Source organism: Globicephala melas, chromosome 8 (genome assembly GCF_963455315.2).
Source record: "Globicephala melas chromosome 8, mGloMel1.2, whole genome shotgun sequence".
NCBI lineage: Eukaryota > Metazoa > Chordata > Mammalia > Artiodactyla > Delphinidae > Globicephala > Globicephala melas.
The window spans coordinates 105856978-105874547 of record NC_083321.1 but is presented as its reverse complement, the minus strand read 5'-3'; the positions used below and the strand labels follow the sequence as shown (position 1 = coordinate 105874547).

Genomic DNA, 17570 nt, shown 5'->3' with positions numbered 1-17570 from the left:
TAGGGAAGGCCAGAGAAGAGGTGTTTTGTTTTGTTTTGTTTTGTTTTCAGAAAAAGAGGCCTCCTTTTACTGCTAAAAGTACTGAACTTGAAGCCACTGTTGTAAATATCCATGACTTTTTACTGGTATGCTGGTTGAAGCTTATTAACCTGAAATATTTTCTGGGTTAGTGACACCGGAGCCTCTAACACTTAATGCATTTTCAACATTTTTGTCACAACTGCTTTCCCAAAAGGTTTTGCACAATATTTTCAGCCTAAACTGTCTAAAATATTGTAGAACACTTGTTGCTGGGAATACTATTTTCATGTTAAAACACCTGCATCATTATGACATTTTAAACATTTTAAGAGAGTTTGGGGTGTGTTTTGTTTGAAGACAGCAGGAATGTAAATTTCTGGTGGGTGAGTGGTGAGCACAGGAGATGTGACCCCCTCAAATGGCATGAATTATTCCACTGGGAGCGTGCAATGGCACTGAAGTCTGGAGTACTGGGAAGCCACATTCTTTGTTTCTTTCCTAACATGCTTTAATTGCTTTTTGCTGAGGCCAGGGATATTTATGGGTTAGGAGATTGCCAGGTTATTTATTAGATGTAGTATCTAGGGATAGACTAATATAAATCACTTAAGCCAGTATTGAGTATACCAGACACTCAGTAATTTAAGAAGCTTTAATAAAAATGCTAAAATATGAGACTTGTCTTTGGCTGTAATGAGACTCAGTTATCATGTTTTTATCAGCGATGTTCAGTCATGGACCCCTCCCCCTTCCCCGGTGTATGAAAACATGAAAGCAAAGCATCCTTATTTCCAGACTCTCCAGATTTGTTGGAATTGAGAGAGATTTTAAAGATTTGCAGAAATACTCATGAAGAATTATATTGGGGCCCTGCTGGTGGACTTCCTCACACTTAGAAATCAAGCATGCTCTTTCACATTAGAAATCTTGTCTTTTGTGGATCTAGTAGTGAATTTTTAAAAAGGGGTATATAAGCTTATATTTGGACTAAGGAAAGCTTCCGTGTTGTACCTTCTCTGTGCTAGGGATCAAAGTACTGTGAATGCTGAGGCCAACCCCTGCTCTGCAGCGGACGGAGTAAAAACTCATCGAATTTAGAACCAGTGGAATCCCAGAGACCAAGAACATGGCTTTTCTCTTCTTTCATGGGAATACCAAATTAGAAGTACATGCCCTTGGGCTTCCCTGGTGGCGCAGTGGTTGAGAGTCCGCCTGCCGATGCAGGGGACACGGGTTCGTGCCCTGGTCCAGGAAGATCCCACATGCCGCGGAGCGGCTGGGCCCGTGAGCCATGGCCGCTGAGCCTGCGCGTCCGGAGCCTGTGCTCCGCAGAGGGAGAGGCCACAACAGTGAGAGGCCCGCATACCGCAAAAAAAAAAAAAAAAAAAAAAAGTACACAGCAGTTTTCAAAGTATACTTACGTTTATGATCTCATTTATTCATAACTAGATCCTTTTTTAGGAAAGTTTTATCATCTGCACGTTACCAAATACTGAAGCAGGGGTCATGGAGAGGAAGAGGCTGCCCTTTCCCTACAGTTACTGTATGGGAGAGAGAAACCCTGCCCTCTTTCTTCCTACGGCAGCATCCAGCCGTGGGCATTGTTATGGGCAGGGACCTGTTTCTTCAAGATTTTCCAAGTCCCCCTTTCCTCCGAAGATGCAGGGTTTCTGTGTCTGATACCAGCAAATTTCTTCAGTTCTATCTCAGAGCTGGGCACAGACGACTACGTCTGCAGCACAGGGCTGAGGGGTAGCGGCCTACTCATGGCATCACAGAGCAGGTCGAGAAGAGGAGAGGGTTGTCCAGTCGACGGGCAGGGGAGTGCCTGGGGAGAATCCAGACGGATTCCTGATGGACAGTCTGGGGGTGAGGCTGTGTGGGAAGGGGCGGCAGCTCAGGTGAGGTCCCACCCAGGCTCCGAGGTTGCTGTGCAGGTGGGTAGAGCACCGTAGGGACACACAGCCCACCCTGTTCATTGGGGAGTGGGTGGCGCAGAGCAGGGCGTGAGCCCATCAACACTCCTGAGTCACAGGTGCCAGGTGGGGTTGGAGCAGGCCAGGGAGGGCTCAGAGGGCTGGGGATCTGACCTTGCTGCCGGGCCTTCCAAAGCTCCAGACCCGGGAGACTGGGTACTGGGCGGATTACTGGACAAACTCTGAAGAAGGTCATAGAAGAAGCCCATTTCTCCCACCCCCTCCCCATTCAAGATAAGACCTCTTGAATGGAAAACTGATGAATTTATAAAAGTGCTAACAAAAGATCCAGATAAAAAAAATAATTACATGGGACTGAGTGAACTGATGAGGATGATTATAATTTTTGTGATTTTCTGTTTGAATAATAAAAAAAAAATCCCACAAGGACTCAGAGGCAAAAAATATACAAATCAATTTTCACTGCAAAGTAAAGGAGCTGTTACAGTGGAGGATTCCTGGACTGAATGTCAATATTATGACGTAGTGTGAGTGTGTTTCGTGTTTGGTAATTGCAATCATTGTTGCTTTTGTTGCGGTCATCCATTTACAATGCTTGGTGTTAATTTATTTATCCCTTGTAAAAATAAAATACAGTGTGTGTGTGGGGGGAATAAATAAATAAAAATTTTAAAAAGACCTCTAATACTGGGGACAGGGAGAAAGATGGACACACAAATGTAAAATCAGAGAGCACCTGCTGACAGGTTGTTGGGCAGAAAAAGCATCAGGCAGGCCAGGGGCTGATGGCAGGGCTGGAGGTGGCGGTCGTGAATCCCTAAGTGTGGACACATGTGGCCTAATCTTCAGCCCAGGCGTCCTCCTCTGAGCTGTAGCCCCCAGGCCAGGCTTCGGTCCAGAAGAACCGAGGCTGAAGACTGGAGCCTCGGCGACTCTGCTGAGACCGCAGGGCCGGGCAAACCCTGGGCGGGACCGTCCCTCCTCCAACCCCCTTCTGCGCCGACATCCTCTGACCCGGGAGGACAAAATGAGGGGCCCAGGAATCTGAGGCAGAAAATGAGAAGAGGCCAGTGATTAGGAAGATGCTGGAACATCTGCCGGGCCACCTCATTTGGTCCTGCCACCGCTGAGTGTCGTTGGTATTACCTCCTGTTCCAGATACTCAAAGGAGGGCAGCTTCTGCTCCAAAGCCGACATGAGTCCCCCGTGACCAGCATGCTGTGTGCAGCTGAAGGCCCTGAGCTGGGGTGCCGGGCGCATGGCTTTGGGAACCAGCAGACGGGCTGTTTCCGGATGTGGCTTTGCAGTGCTGAGACCTGGGGTTCGGAAGTCAGTGGGAACTGGGTGCGCGTGTCAGCTTCTCCTCCGTTGCTGTGTGACATTCGGCCGCTTGTTTGACCTCTCTCTGCCTTTACTTCCTGATTGTTAAAATGTGAAATAGTAAACCTTCCCGGTAAGGTTTCCACAGGATGAAATAAGTGATGTGTGGGAAATTATTAGTATGGTGCCTCCTGACACCTATGAAGTTTTCAAAAAATGGGAGTTGCTGGCAAAAAAAAAAATCTACAAGTAGAATTAAAGGGCCTGTGATATTGACATTTATCATGTGACAGGCACTGTGATTAAAGCATTTTATATTCCTTTACCATTTATTCCTCCCAAGGCCCCTGTGAGTGACCGACATCACCACCTTGCTTTGCAGTTTGGGAAATGGGAGTTACAGACATTTAGTGACTTGTTCAAGGTCATGCCGTGAATAAGAGGGATCGCACAACAAAAGATAACTGTGACCAAGTAAAGGGGGAGAGAAGAGAAGGAGAGAGGCCTGAGACCAGGGCCTGGGGGTCCTGAAGTGGTAGAGAGACTTGAGTGAAGAGCTGTCATGGGACTCACCCGTCACCTCACAACACACACTTGACAGAACTGGAACTAGGACGTGAGTGTTTCCTTAGCTGCAAAACGAGGAGGTTGAACTAGGTGATCCCTAAGGTCCCTTTTTGACTTGAAAATTGTATGATGTAAATTAAAGCCTGAGCTTCTGAGTGTATGTGTCGCAAGCAGAAGCCTCAGGGGGAGGTGGGGAGTTGGAGAGGAAGGAACAAAAGGAGGCCCCAGAGAGAGGTGTCTCCCTGCCCCAGAAAGAGCAGGCAGAGGAGAAGGACCCTTAACGGAGTTTCTCTGATCATGGTCAGTTGCTTGAATTGTGCAAATTAAAAATAGGAGATGTGTGTCTGTGTCTATAAATAGATTCCATAAGAGAGAGTGGAGATGGCCATCACAGACAGCCTCTGTGGAGCCTGGGGGGTTGGTGATGTCCTGGTCCCCGGCATGTATTCATGTGTAGTTCATAACCATTTGTTCTCCTTCCCTGTGTTCCTCGCATAGAAATAGATCCAAGAAGAGAAAAGCAGTCAGAGCCCCGCAGGTCTAATCTTATGCAGGATAACGTAAAACCACATCACACCAGGGCACAAAGGGAGTCCACGTTCACACTCAGTCTAAAACCGTGTAAACTGGTCCTGCATCTTAACTTAGGATGTGACCTCAAGCGATTTGACCCAGTCCCAGCTCCCTGGCTGCCCTCCTGGATCCTGAGAGCTTGTGTTTTCTAGAAGCCTCTTTGTACTATTAGTTAAATCCAGCACACGTGTTGACCATCTATTGGATACCAGACATTGAGAGGCCCTAAGGATGCTGAAATGAACAAATAGCTGTCCTTGATTGTGAAGACCCCTTCCCAGCCTAGTGGGTAAGAGACACAGATGACAACAGAACACTGTGAGAAGTGTTTTAACTCACACAAATCCCGTCCATCCCCACGCTTTGCTTGTTCTAACTCCTAAATGTCTCTCACACCTCTCCCTCTCTGCCCATCTCTCCTGTTACCACGCTTGTCCAAGGTACCACCACCTTCCTGCTGGGCAACATCCGAGCCAGTTCTCCTGTTCGCACTTCTGCCCTATTCCCAGTGTAATCTGTCCTTCCCCCAGCAGCCATCACCATCACCATCATCCTCATCACCATCATCACCATCATCACCGTCATCATCATCCTCACCATCCTCACCGTCACCATCATCATCATCATCATCATCATCATCATCATCATCATCATCACCATCACCATCATCATCATCACCATCACCATCACCATCACCATCACCATAATCATCATCACCACCATCCTCATCATCACCATCTCCATCATTATCACCATCATCATCATCACCATCACCATCGTCATCATCATCATCACACATTTTAATGTCCCCCTATTTCTCTTATAAAAAAGATAAAAATCTTAGCATTTCCTCCAAGAGCCTATGAGTTCTTCCCCCCGCCTATCCAGCCTCAGCTTGTATGGTTTTACGCTTTTCACTTCAGCCACAGTCCCCCAAGCTCACCCTGCTTCCTGTCTCTGCAAAACCTTTGCATATGCTGATCCCTCTGCCCAGCTCTGCTCAGAGCAAATCCCTCACCCAGACCCACCGGCCAGGACAGACCCCCATCATGGGCTCCCCTGGTCTCTTGCACACCCACAGCTTCATCACACATTGATTCATGTGTCAATGATAATGTGTCAGTGTCACATGTGTCTCCTCTAGACACTAAGCTCCACAGTTAACATGAGGCAGGGACTTGTCTGTCCACTCCTCTACCACCAAAGTAATCCTAGGACACGTTAGGCACTCAGCTAATGTTTTAGAATGAATGAAGTACATCGTTATGCACAGGGAGCCCGGAAGCACCTCCCCATACTCACCTCTAGGATGGGGAGAGGTGATGGAGGGAGGCTATTATATCTCAATTTCAGTTTTCCAGCATGAGTAGGAGTAGAACAGACAGAGGAGGGGGGAAGAAGAAGGCACATGAGCAGAGGACACAGCATAGATAAAAGTGTGGAATGATGAGTGAGTACAGGGCGCTTTGAGCATTGCAGAGAGACTGACATGGCTGGGCACGGCTAGTTGTCTTGAAAAGGGAAGGGAAACAGTAGGCAAGCGATGAGAAATGGAGAGTTAAGCAGATGCATGGAACTGTCAATAAATGAGGAAGATGTTTTCTGAGAACCCTATGTGGTGGGAGGTTGCCTTCTCTCCTTAGTGCAAGAACATCTGGTTCTACCTCTCAGGAGCTGACAAACCTTGTTTGTTTGTTTGTTTAACAACATCTTTATAGGGTTGTAATTCACTCACCAGAAAATTCATCCTTTTAAAGTGTACAATCCAGTCGCTTTTATATATGCACAGGGTTGTAGAACAATCACTACTGTGCGATTCTGGAGGATCTTCATCACACCAAAAGAAACCCAGGCCCAGTAACGGTCACTCCCTATTTGCCCCTCTCCCCAGCCTCTGGCAACTAATATGCTTTCTGTCTCTATGGGTTTGCCCCTTTTGAACATTTCATATAAGTAGAAACCATGTAATATGTCGCCTTTTGTGTTTAGTTTCTTCCACTTAATGTTTTCAAGGCTCACCCGTGTTAAAGCATCAGTGCTTCGTTTCTTTTTAGAGGTGAATTGTATTCCATTGTACGGATGCGCTACATTTTGCTTATCCATTCGGCTGTTGATGACTGTTCGGGTTGTGTCCGATCTTTGTCTACTATGAAAAACGCTGTCATGAGCATTTGTGTAAAAGTTGTGTGGACATGTTTTCATTCCTCCTGAGTATGTACCTAGGAGTTGAATTGGTGAGTCACATGATACCTCTATCTTTAATCTTCTGAGGATCTGCCAGACTGTCTTTTAAGGTGGCTGCCCCACTTTACAATTCCACTAGCAATGCGTGAGGGTTCCAATTTCTCCACGTCCTCACTAACTCTTGTTATTATCTGTCTTTTTGATTATAGCCATTCTAGTGGATGTGAAGCGGAAACTCATTGTGTTTTGATTTGCATTTTCTTAATGAATAATGATGCTAAACATCTTTTCATGTACATACTGGCTGTTTCTGTATCTTCATTGGATAAATGTCTGTCCAGATCCCTTTGTCCACATTTTAATTGGGTTATTTGTATTTTTTTGTTGAGTTGCATGCATTTTCATATATTATAGATTTAGTTCCTTATCAGATATTATCATTTGTAAAAATGTTCTCCCATTCTGTGGGGATTTTTTCTTTCTCAGTAGGAGCATTTGAAGCACAAACTTTGCTTCAAATTGCACAGAATTGAAAGTTTTTAAAATTTCAATGCTGTACAGCTTATCTATTTCTTTTGTCGCTTGTGCTTTTGGTGTCATGTCTAAGAAATCATTGCCTGATCCAAGATCACAAAGAGTCACACCTTTGTCTTCTTCTAAGATTTAGTTCTTACATTTAGGTATGTGATGCATTTTGAGTTAATTTTTTTATATGATGTGACGTAGGGGTTCAACTTTATTCTTCTTCCTGTGGATGTACCGTTACCCCAGCACCATTTGTTGAAAAGACTTTTCTTTCTTCATTGCATTGTTTTTGCTTCCTGTTGAAAATTAATTGGTCATAAAAGTATGGCTATATTTCTGGACACTTAATTCTATTTAACTGATGTAGACGTCTACCCTTATGCTGATTTTTTAACAGGGAATATTTACTAGGGCTGTGTTAAGGATTAAAGGAAATAATGTATATAGAGCACTTAATACCAGCCTCAAGTAAATAAACACTAGCTATTTTGTTGTTGCTCCTGGTGGTGGTAGCACTTTGTTCCCAGGAGTAGCCCCCTTGAACTTGCACTGTGGCTAGAAGATCATTAACTCACAGAATTTAGACCAGAAGGGACCTGAAAATTCACAATCTAACTTCTTCACTCAAAACTAACCAAATAAACAATCAGACACCATCACCACCACACACACATACACACACACACTCACACAAATACACATACACACACAACACATACACATACAAACACAACACACACACCCCAAAGCCAGAGGGGTTAACTGATTTACAAAAGATCACACAGCTATGGAGAAACCAAGATTCGAACCTATGACTCCTGACATTTGGTGTAATGCCTTTTGCACCATAAAATAATACTTAGTATGGAAAATACGGCATGACCAAGCCTAGCATGCATACTGTCGTTCCCCAATTAGCCTTAACTCTAGTTTATGAAATAAGCTTCCTTGTTAAAACACAAAACAAAAGGTAATCCTAGAATAAAACAATGAGTCTTTAAAAGTCTTTACTGTATTTTTTTTTTTTTTAAAGAAGATGTTGGGGGTAGGAGTTTATTAATTAATTACTTTATTTTTGCTGTGTTGGGTCTTCGTTTCTGTGCGAGGGCTTTCTCTAGTTGTGACAAGCGGGGGCCACTCTTCATCACGGTGCCCGGGCCTCTCACTATCGCGGCCTCTCTTGTTGTGGAGCACAGGCTCCAGATGCGCGGGCTCAGTAGTTGTGGCTCACGGGCCTAGTTGCTCCACGGCATGTGGGATCTTCCCAGACCAGGGCTCGCACCCGTGTCCCCTGCATTAGCAGGCAGATTCTCAACCACTGCGCCACCAGGGAAGCCCTTTACTGTATTTTTTTAAAAAACAAGCCTTGAGTGTTTAAAAATGTAGTAGAAAGCAGTTCGTATTTATATTAGTTTTCTCATGGTCTCTTAACATATTGTTATTCTCTGGGGATAATAATGATAATAATGTGAAAACAACAATAATAACTATTTAAATCTCTTTAAAATCATTATCTCTAATCTCACATCCCTTTGTGGCAAATATTTTTATGCCCATTTTATGGTAGAGGAAGCTTACGCTTAAAGGGCTTAATCACACAGAAAGTAGTTTGAAAAAAAATGGTATTCAGACTTTAGCTTCTATGACTCCAAATTATAAGATTCTCTTTTGTTTGTTTTAACTGTGCCATTCAGTCTTAAATAAAACACTTAAAACGTGACTGTCAAACACTGTGCCTGGACAGAGACAGGGTATAGTTGCAATGGGTGGAATTACTGCCCTTGAAATAAGAGGGCATGGTGCTGAAGTTTTTACCCTGTTCTTTCTAGAAACAGAAACAGAGGCCCCTAAAAGAAAATAGGTAAGGAAGAGCCAGGTAATTTCTTTATGTAAACACGTGCGATTTGCCCTACGCATTCACTTGGGTTTGATAGCTCAGATTAAGAGGCAGAAATTAACAATTAGTTATCAAATATTTACTTTTTACTCTGGAATTGTCCCAGCTATCCAAGGCACACGTCATTTATGAGTGCTGACTTAAAATGGAAGGAATTGAGATTTAGAAAATGAGCAGTTAGGCACAGATTAGCCATTTATCAGATTTTAAATGGCATGTATATTAACAATCATAGATAAACATGAACAATAACAGATACCATTTATTAAGTACTTACTTATTTCCAGGCACTGTACTAGCATGCTATACACGTTTACACTTAATTCTTATAACAACTTAGAGAGATAAATTCTATCATCTTCATTCTACAAATGAAGAACCAGAGCTCAGAGGGGCTAAGCCAGCGTTGCCCAGGGTTACACAAGTCTCCTGGACTCTGGAACCTAAGCCGTGGTGCACGGCCTCTCGTACACTGTTTCAACCTTGTCATATCAGCTTTGTGTAGGGTGGTGCTGGTATGTCCAGAGTTCAGTCCCCAATTACCTTTGCACAAAGAAACATTTCTCTTTTAGAAAAGATTTTCCTATCTCAGGCTTGCTCTCTCACAAGTATACAATAACGTGTATACACAGGCTTGATAATAGGCACTTATTCATATAATACATTTTTATTAAACACCTATGTGCCAAGCATAGTTCAGTACACTGGGAGTATAGTGGTTTTTAAAGCTTATAGTCCAGTGCCAGAGAGACTTTAAACAAATAATCGTACAAGTGTATATAAAAGCACAAAAGTATATAAGAATTCTTGAAGACAATTTAAAGGTTGAGAAGAGACTGTAAGAAGAGGACATGAATTTGATGGGTGGGAGAGGACCGGGGTCATCAACGAAGACTTCTCTGAGGAAATAATATTAAAACTGAACCCAGAAGGAAACAAATACGAAAAGAATTAGGTGGAGAGTATTTCAGGGAGAGGAAAGGGCAAATGTCAAATGTCTAGAGTGGCGAACACTTGCCAGATTGCAACACACACACTTTAAAAACTTACACATAAATGCACTACATTTGGGGGGAAGGATGCTACTTCGTGTCAGGCTTGGTGTTATATAATAGGAATACAAGGATAAATAGAGCAGGACTTCCCTGGTGGCACAGTAGTTAAGAATCCGCCTGCCAACACAGGGGACATGGGTTTGAGCCCTGGTCCGGGAAGATCCCACATGCTGCGGAGCCACTAAAGCCGTGCACCACAACTACTGAGCCTGCGCTCTGGAGCCCGTGAGCAACAATTACTGAGCCTGCATGCCACAACTGCTGAAGCCCATGCGCCTAGAGCCCGTGCTCCACAGCAAGAGAAGCCACTGCAAGGAGAAGCCCAAGCACTGCAATGAAGAGTGGCCCCCGCTCACTGCAACTAGAGAAAGCCCACGTGCAGCAACGAAAACCCAATGCAGCCCAAAAGTAAATACATTAAAAGGTTTTTTAAAAAAGGGGTAAATATAGCAGATCCCGTCCATGGAATAGCTCAATTTTAAAGATAAATGGTATGATGAAGACATAAACAAGAATTCCTTGGGAGTGGAAGAAGGAAGAGTGAAGGCGTCATAAACGAGGTCTTATTCAAGTTGAGTATTGAAGGGTGAGCAGCTCATAGGGCACACTAGTGGGAGTGTTTCTGCAGCAGAAGGAATACGGCGTGTAAAGGCATGGGCAAGAGAGAACGATGTAGCCCCAGAGAGAGATGTGGGACTCCTTGTCAGAGGAGGGGCTGGCGCTGAGGCTATGGCCAGGCTGGGAATGGTTTTGTAGATCCTGTGCAGAAGTTTGGGCTTCACAGTCTCAGCCAGGGGCAAAGGTTGAGGGTGTTAGGCAGAAGCAAAATATTTAAGATGTAACTGTGGGGGGCATATGGGGTCTGAGTTATGAAATGGTGGTGGGTAGAGAAATGAGGAGACTTGTAATATTCCGAGGAAGAGACGATGAGCTTCTCAACTAAGCCAGTGGCAGTGAGATTGGAGAGGAAGGGCCATGGGTAAGACACACTGGTATGTTTAAGAGCCCTCGGCCATGCTGAGGGTCAAGAGAACGTGTAAATACCTCATGGCAACCCCGAGCCCAAAGAGACCTTCCTTCCTCAAGACACTGATTGCAATCTGATAAAACTGTGTTTGTCTGTCTCTCTGTATGTGTATGGAGAGACAATATTTTATCTATGTCTATATCTATATCTGTATAGGTATAGATGTGTATCTATATGTCTATATCTATCTATCGATCGATCAGTCGATCGATCTACCTATCCATCCATCCATCTAAAATGACTACACTCTGGGACTTCCCTAGTGGTCCAGTGGTAAAGAATCTGCTTTCCAATGCAGGGGACGCGGTTTCGATCCCTGGTCAGGGAACTAAGATCCCACATGCCACGGGACAACTAAGCCCGTGTGCCGTAACTACTGAGCCCACACTCTGGAGCCAGCGCACCACAACTAGAAAGAAGCCCACACGGCACAACTAGAAAGAAGCCTGTGTGCCACAACGAAAGAGCCCACATGCCACAACGAAGAGCCCACATGTCACAGCTAAGACCCGACACAGCCAAAAATAAAATAAATAAATAAAATAAAATATACTTAAAAAAAATAAAATAAAATGACCACAATCTGAAGTCCTTGTAGTTGTGCAGTGATCAATCTGCCCAGCCATGTTAGGACACATTATAGCCCACCACTGTCAATGAGAAGATAACCAGATGCATGCGTGACCTGCAGGGGAGGGTCCCCAGTGTCTGTAGATGCGACTGGGAACACACTGTGCTATTTGTAATCCTTTAATTAGACTCTTGTGGGTCCTGCCATTTTCTTTAAGTAATTTCAGCATTTCTGGTAAGATTGTTATACATGTTTCATGTTTATCTGTATATTCATAAACACTAGCGATAGATAGATGATAGGTAGGTAGATAGATAATAGACAGGTAGATAGATGATAGATAGATAGATAGACTCATTTGCCACAGATATGTGTCTGAAAATTGAACAAAGCTCTCTTGTCAAAATACGTAGAAGCATTTAAATTTATTTCCAAGTGCTCCTTTGTTCAAAGGTTATCACAGAAACAAGGGGAGGATCATGATGCTATTGCCAAATTCAAATCAGATTTAAATGAGTTACAAGTGTTGAGTACCCCCCTTGGCAAGCTCAGCGCGGGAGAAACCAGGATGACTGCGCCGCCCCACACTCAGCGGCAGGCGCTGCGCTGGGGAAGCCGGCTGACCAGTGGCACCGCCGTGAGGGAAGATGCAGGAGGGAGGACCTTCGAAGCAGAGGAGACAGAAAATGCAAATACAAATATCGTGTTTAGGGCATTGATGGGAGATTAAACAAAGAGGCGATATAATATAATGGAAAGAATTCTGCCCTTTACTGACCACGTGACTTTTGGCAGTTTACTTAACCCTCCCCATGCCTCAGTTTCTTCATTTTTAATAGTGAGAATATTTGTTCTGTTTGTCTCATAATTTGTGAAGAATCCATGAGATAATGCATGTGTAAGGAAGTTGAAAGTCATCAAGTCATATGTTAATAAGTAATACATATTATTACCTATTACACACTAATAATGTTGTCATAATTGAGAACAGAAAGAACTTTCCTTTCTCCCACGTCACTCTCTGTGTTTCCTGCCTTACTGGCGACCCTCACCTTTGACACTGTCCTTACCTTTCCTCCTTGGGGAAAGTGACAGAGGACAGTGTGGGCCTGCAGAAGATGGAGGGGTTCACTGCCTGAGGCTTGGTGAAACGTTTGCATCAACCTTCACTATCCCCCTCCAGGAAACTCCCTCCTAATGGGGGTAAATCACCTGGGGAATGAGGATGTCCCTCAAATATCTATAGAATTTTACAAATATCTCCTAATCCAGGACCTTTTAAACTATCCGATGAGACATAACATACATGGAACTGATAGCCCTGAATCGGGAGCCGTATTGAGCAATCTGTCCCTGGGCGTCAAAGCTGCAATGTCCTAAATTCTCCTCCACTGACCAGCTATGCCCCCAACCCTCCCACCGCAGCTCTGTCCACCTTACAAACAGAGAGACTCTTGGGTCTAGAGAAAGAGAGCTTCAGATGGCCTAACACATCTGGCTAAAGCAGACATTATTCTGAGAATATTCTGGGAGGTTCACTGAAGTTGTTGCTTTATAAAAAAGTGAGAAAAAGTATTGACATTTCCAAGCCCAGAACAATTTTTTAACAAGCTGGAAAATACTGAAAAACGAGTAGTACAGTTTTCTCAAGAGAATGCAGTGTAGTTAGAAAGTACACTATTTTTTCCCACTGTGTATTTCGGTAAAATATGTGCAAAGAAATTTCAGGCCAGTTCCTAATGCAGAAATAATCCAAAATGGGCAGATTTATAAGCCAGGTAATTTTTATTTATTTGCTCATGTGGATTCCCTTAAGATCGCAAGTGTTCTCCATGTTACTTACGGCTTCTCCTTGAAAAGACTTTCCTCTAAGATCTCAGCAGCATAAAACTCCAGACTGCAGAGTTGTCTGAATCAAGCATCAGTCCCAATTCTCCTCTGCCACTGACTCAGGGTCGTTTGGACTCCACTAGCACTCTACCTGTTTGGTAATTAATAATTCATAATTAAACTGGCAGTTGGAATAAATCAGCATAACTATAAGCTTGGAGCCTCCTCTCTCTGTTGTCCACCCTTCCTTTTGTTTTGAGAATCTGAAAGAAAATTGAGAAGAAAGTTTTAGGTATCAGAAATCCTCCGTTAAAAGCTTTGCCCTCCTTAGTTTTGGGATGTGTTTGATCTGTCCTTTGGATCTTTCTTTCAAAGAGGAATTAAGCAGGTACCCTTGTCAGCCTTGTGCCAGACACTGAGGAAAAGAGAGGTGGGTGTCATTCCATCCTTTTCCTCCAGCACCTCACTCTCTAGGTAAAGAGACAGGCATAAAATAATCAGCTGTAAGGACAACACGTTCAGTCCCCTCCCCAGGTGGGGAGGTGGGAGATTCTCTTTACAGGATTTGGGGAGACGTTAGGGAAAACTGCAAAGGGGAGGTGACCTTTGATGTCCCTTGAAAGATGAGCCGTGTCTTTTCAGGTAGGAAATGAAAAGAAGAAGAAGAAAAGCAAAGTTTTGGAAGGGCCTGTGCCTCTGCCGTGTTCCCAGGGGAGCTGGGTCCAGAGTGTTCAGTGAGCGGCCTTAGTGAGGACGCTGCCAGGAAGAGGCTTGTCGCTGGGTTGGGGTTAGACGCAGAGGGCTCAGGTCAGGGAAAATAGGCTTGTGCGAAGCCTGGGGGGCACGGTGAGCTAAGGGAGCAAGTAGCGGGGCTAACAGTTTGATGAGATTATTGCCTGAAGAGATCACTCTGGTCACGTGGAGGGGGCAGGTTGGAGGATCCAAAATTGGAAAGAGACCAGGTGGGGTGGTCCAGGTGGGAGGTTGTTGCAGTTGACCATGTGGAAATTGGAGAGAAACCCAACTAGGTTGAGGGCGATGAGAAGTAAGATTAGAGAAGGAATCTAGGTATTTTCCGATGCCCAGCTTCAAACTGAATTAAAAATCAGGCCTGGAGGTAGGACAAGGTAGACAGCAAGACCAGGGCTCACGTCAGCCTTTGTGATGCTGACAGGTAAATGGACGTGGACCTGGCCCATGAGAGGACAACAGTCTGTTCTGAAAGATGACATCATTGCTGTTGTCATCCTTGTCACCACTGTCATCTTAGCAGCTAACAGTGATTGCTTCCTTTCTACCAGGTGCCCTGGTCAGCCATGGTTTAACTGAAACCTCATAACATGAGTTTAGCTACTGCTATCATCTGTTTCACAGGTGAGGAAAACAAAGCCTGAAGAGATGAAGACAATTCACCTTGCCCAGATCACTCAGCAGGTGAGGAGCTGGGCTCCAGAGCTCTGCTCCTAACTACTCGGACATGATACCATTACAAATAAATTGTATAATGTGATCTTAGCGTAACAGTAGTAGCCGGGGCTACTATCGCTGGTGGAGTCTAGGGGAGAAAGCAATTAATGCTGAGTGGGAGAGTCAGTGAAAATTTAACCGAGTTGTAAAGGATACATTTTAAGGAAGGAGCAAGAATTTCCAGGAAAAGAAATGTGATTTCCAGGAAGAGAAATGTGAAAGAAAATAATTCCCGGACCGCACAACCTGTGTGAGGTCAAAGAATTCAATAGTCTGGAGTGCTCAGGAAATGGTAACTAATCCAGTGCGGTTGAGGCTTTGTGAATGAGTCGTTGGAAACAAAGGCTGAGCTGGGGATTACGTGTGTGGTTCCTGCATAAGCCAGGGGTTCCACTAAGAGGAATGAACACACGGGTCCGATAGGAACTCTTAGAAAACTTTGTATTTTCCCTTTGGTTCTGCTTTTCCATCAACCATCAGTAATGCCTGTCTCTTCAGTTACTGTTTCCCCAGCACCCCACACACACACCTGCATCCTGGTACATCCAGTCATTATGTAGAGCTGCTTCCATGAGTGCCCTATACATGTTGTGTTAATGGTCACATCCTTGGCGAATCAAGCATAAAACTCTAAAATTTATTATTGAGAATAATATTTATTTTTCAAAACATGCTGTATGAATATTTATAGGCTAACACCTCCTTTTGTGCCAAGAATCGTTCTCATATATTTCTTTTCCCCTCTGTCTCCTTACAGTTCCTCCCCAGATCATGAATATCTCCTCAGACGTCACCGTGAATGAGGGGAGTAGTGTGACCCTGCTGTGTCTTGCTATCGGCAGACCTGAACCAACGGTGACATGGAGACACCTGTCAGTCAAGGGTAAGTCATTTACTTGGAGGAAGTTTTCAGAGTTGGCATATTGAAGACTTGCTTCTAATGCACAACAAAAGTTCAAGACTCAGAAAGCAATGCTGTATTTGTAACATAGTGATGGAAGAACAAATAGATTACATGCATCAGTCACCGGGTATTCCGTTCTAAAGAAGGGTTTGTAGAGAACATTTACTGAGTTATTTTCTCTGTCCTTTTTATGACCTTAGAAGACTTGTGTTTTCCCAACTGTGAAGGACAGAGATGCCATAAGAATAACTTCCAACAAAGATACTAATATCTCAAGGTGGGGATGCATGGGTCAGTGGGTTGTCTGTCCTTTCTTGAAGTAGAGGGCTAGAAAGCTGGACTGTGCACTGAAAATGTTGGTGTTATTTTGTGCATCCAGGAGAAAAAGGATCTCCTTCTCAGTGCTTTCAGGACACTTACCCAGAGTGGAAGAAGGATGCTGGAAATGGTCAAGTGCCTGTGCTGGGCGCTCAGTGATTGGTATTAAAGCATTAGTTATGATCATCTCCAACTTAATAGGAAGGGAACCAAAAGGACAGTGGACCTTATCCCTTTGGAAATAAAACTTACTCTAAGTTGAACTTGAGAGATGGGCAAAGAGCCACCTGATGTATTTACCCTGTTAACAGAAACTGATTAATTCTATAAATTATACAAGAAACAAGTGCTTTCTCAGGCATTAGAAAATATAAACGTGAAACCCAATGAAAAGGAAAATGTGTGGAGTATGCCTGTGTGTGATATATAAAATAATATAAATCTAGAGGAAAACTAGGAATAAATCTTAGTAATGTTGAGCTAGACAAGGACTTGCTAGTTCACTCAAAGCTCTAAGCATAAGAGAAAAATGATAACTTTGCTTTTGTATTATTTTCCTGTGATTGCCATAACAAAGTACTACAGACCTCATGGCCTAAACAACAGAAATGTATTTTCTTATTGCTCTGGTTGCTAGGTGCCCATGATCAAGGTGTAGGCAGGATTGGTTCCTTTTTTTTTTTTTAAAAAAAGATGTTGGGGGTAGGAGTTTACTAATTAATTTATTATTTATTTTTGCTGTGTTGCATCTTCGTTTCTGTGCGAGGGCTTTCTCTAGTTGTGGCAAGCGGGGGCCACTCTTCATCACGGTGCGCGGGCCTCTCTTGCTGCGGAGCACAGGCTCCAGACGCGCAGGCTCAGTAGTTGTGGCTCACAGGCCCAGTCGCTCCGCGGCATGTGGGATCCTCCCAGACCAGAGCTCGAACCCGTGTCCCCCGCATTAGCAGGCAGACTCTCGACCACTGCGCCACCAGGGAAGCCCAGGATTGGTTCCTTTTGAGACCAGTGAGGGAAACTCTGTTCCAGGCCTCTCCCCGAGCTTCTGCTGGTGTTTCCTGGCTTGTAGGTACATCACCCCAATCCCTGCCTTCATTGTCACATGGCCTTCTTCCTGTGTGCATCTCTCTGTGTCAAATTTTCCCTTGTTATAAGGGTAGCAAACACATTGGATTGGAGCCCACATTTATGACCTCATATTACCTTAATTACCTCTATAAAGACCCTATGTCCAAATAAGGTCACATTCTGAAGCACTGGGGTTAGAACTTCAAGGTATCTTTTGGGGGCGTCGGGGTGGAGGATGAAATTCAACTCATAACTGGCCTCATCAATATTGAAAATACCATTAATAGTAAATGAAAAGACAAGCCACAG

At 44.1% G+C, this 17570-nt stretch overlaps 1 protein-coding gene across 3 annotated transcripts in view; it reads left to right on the top strand.

Annotated features, from left to right (window-relative positions):
• LOC115844512 (opioid-binding protein/cell adhesion molecule) overlaps positions 1–17570 on the top strand; it is a 1086269-nt gene that overhangs the window by 949916 nt on the left and 118783 nt on the right. For all 3 annotated transcript variants that reach the window (XM_030841637.2, XM_030841646.2, XM_060304313.1), the window contains exon 4: positions 15732–15857. In XM_030841637.2, coding sequence (XP_030697497.2) covers positions 15732–15857 — 126 coding nt within the window. The remainder of the gene's footprint in view (positions 1–15731; positions 15858–17570) is intronic.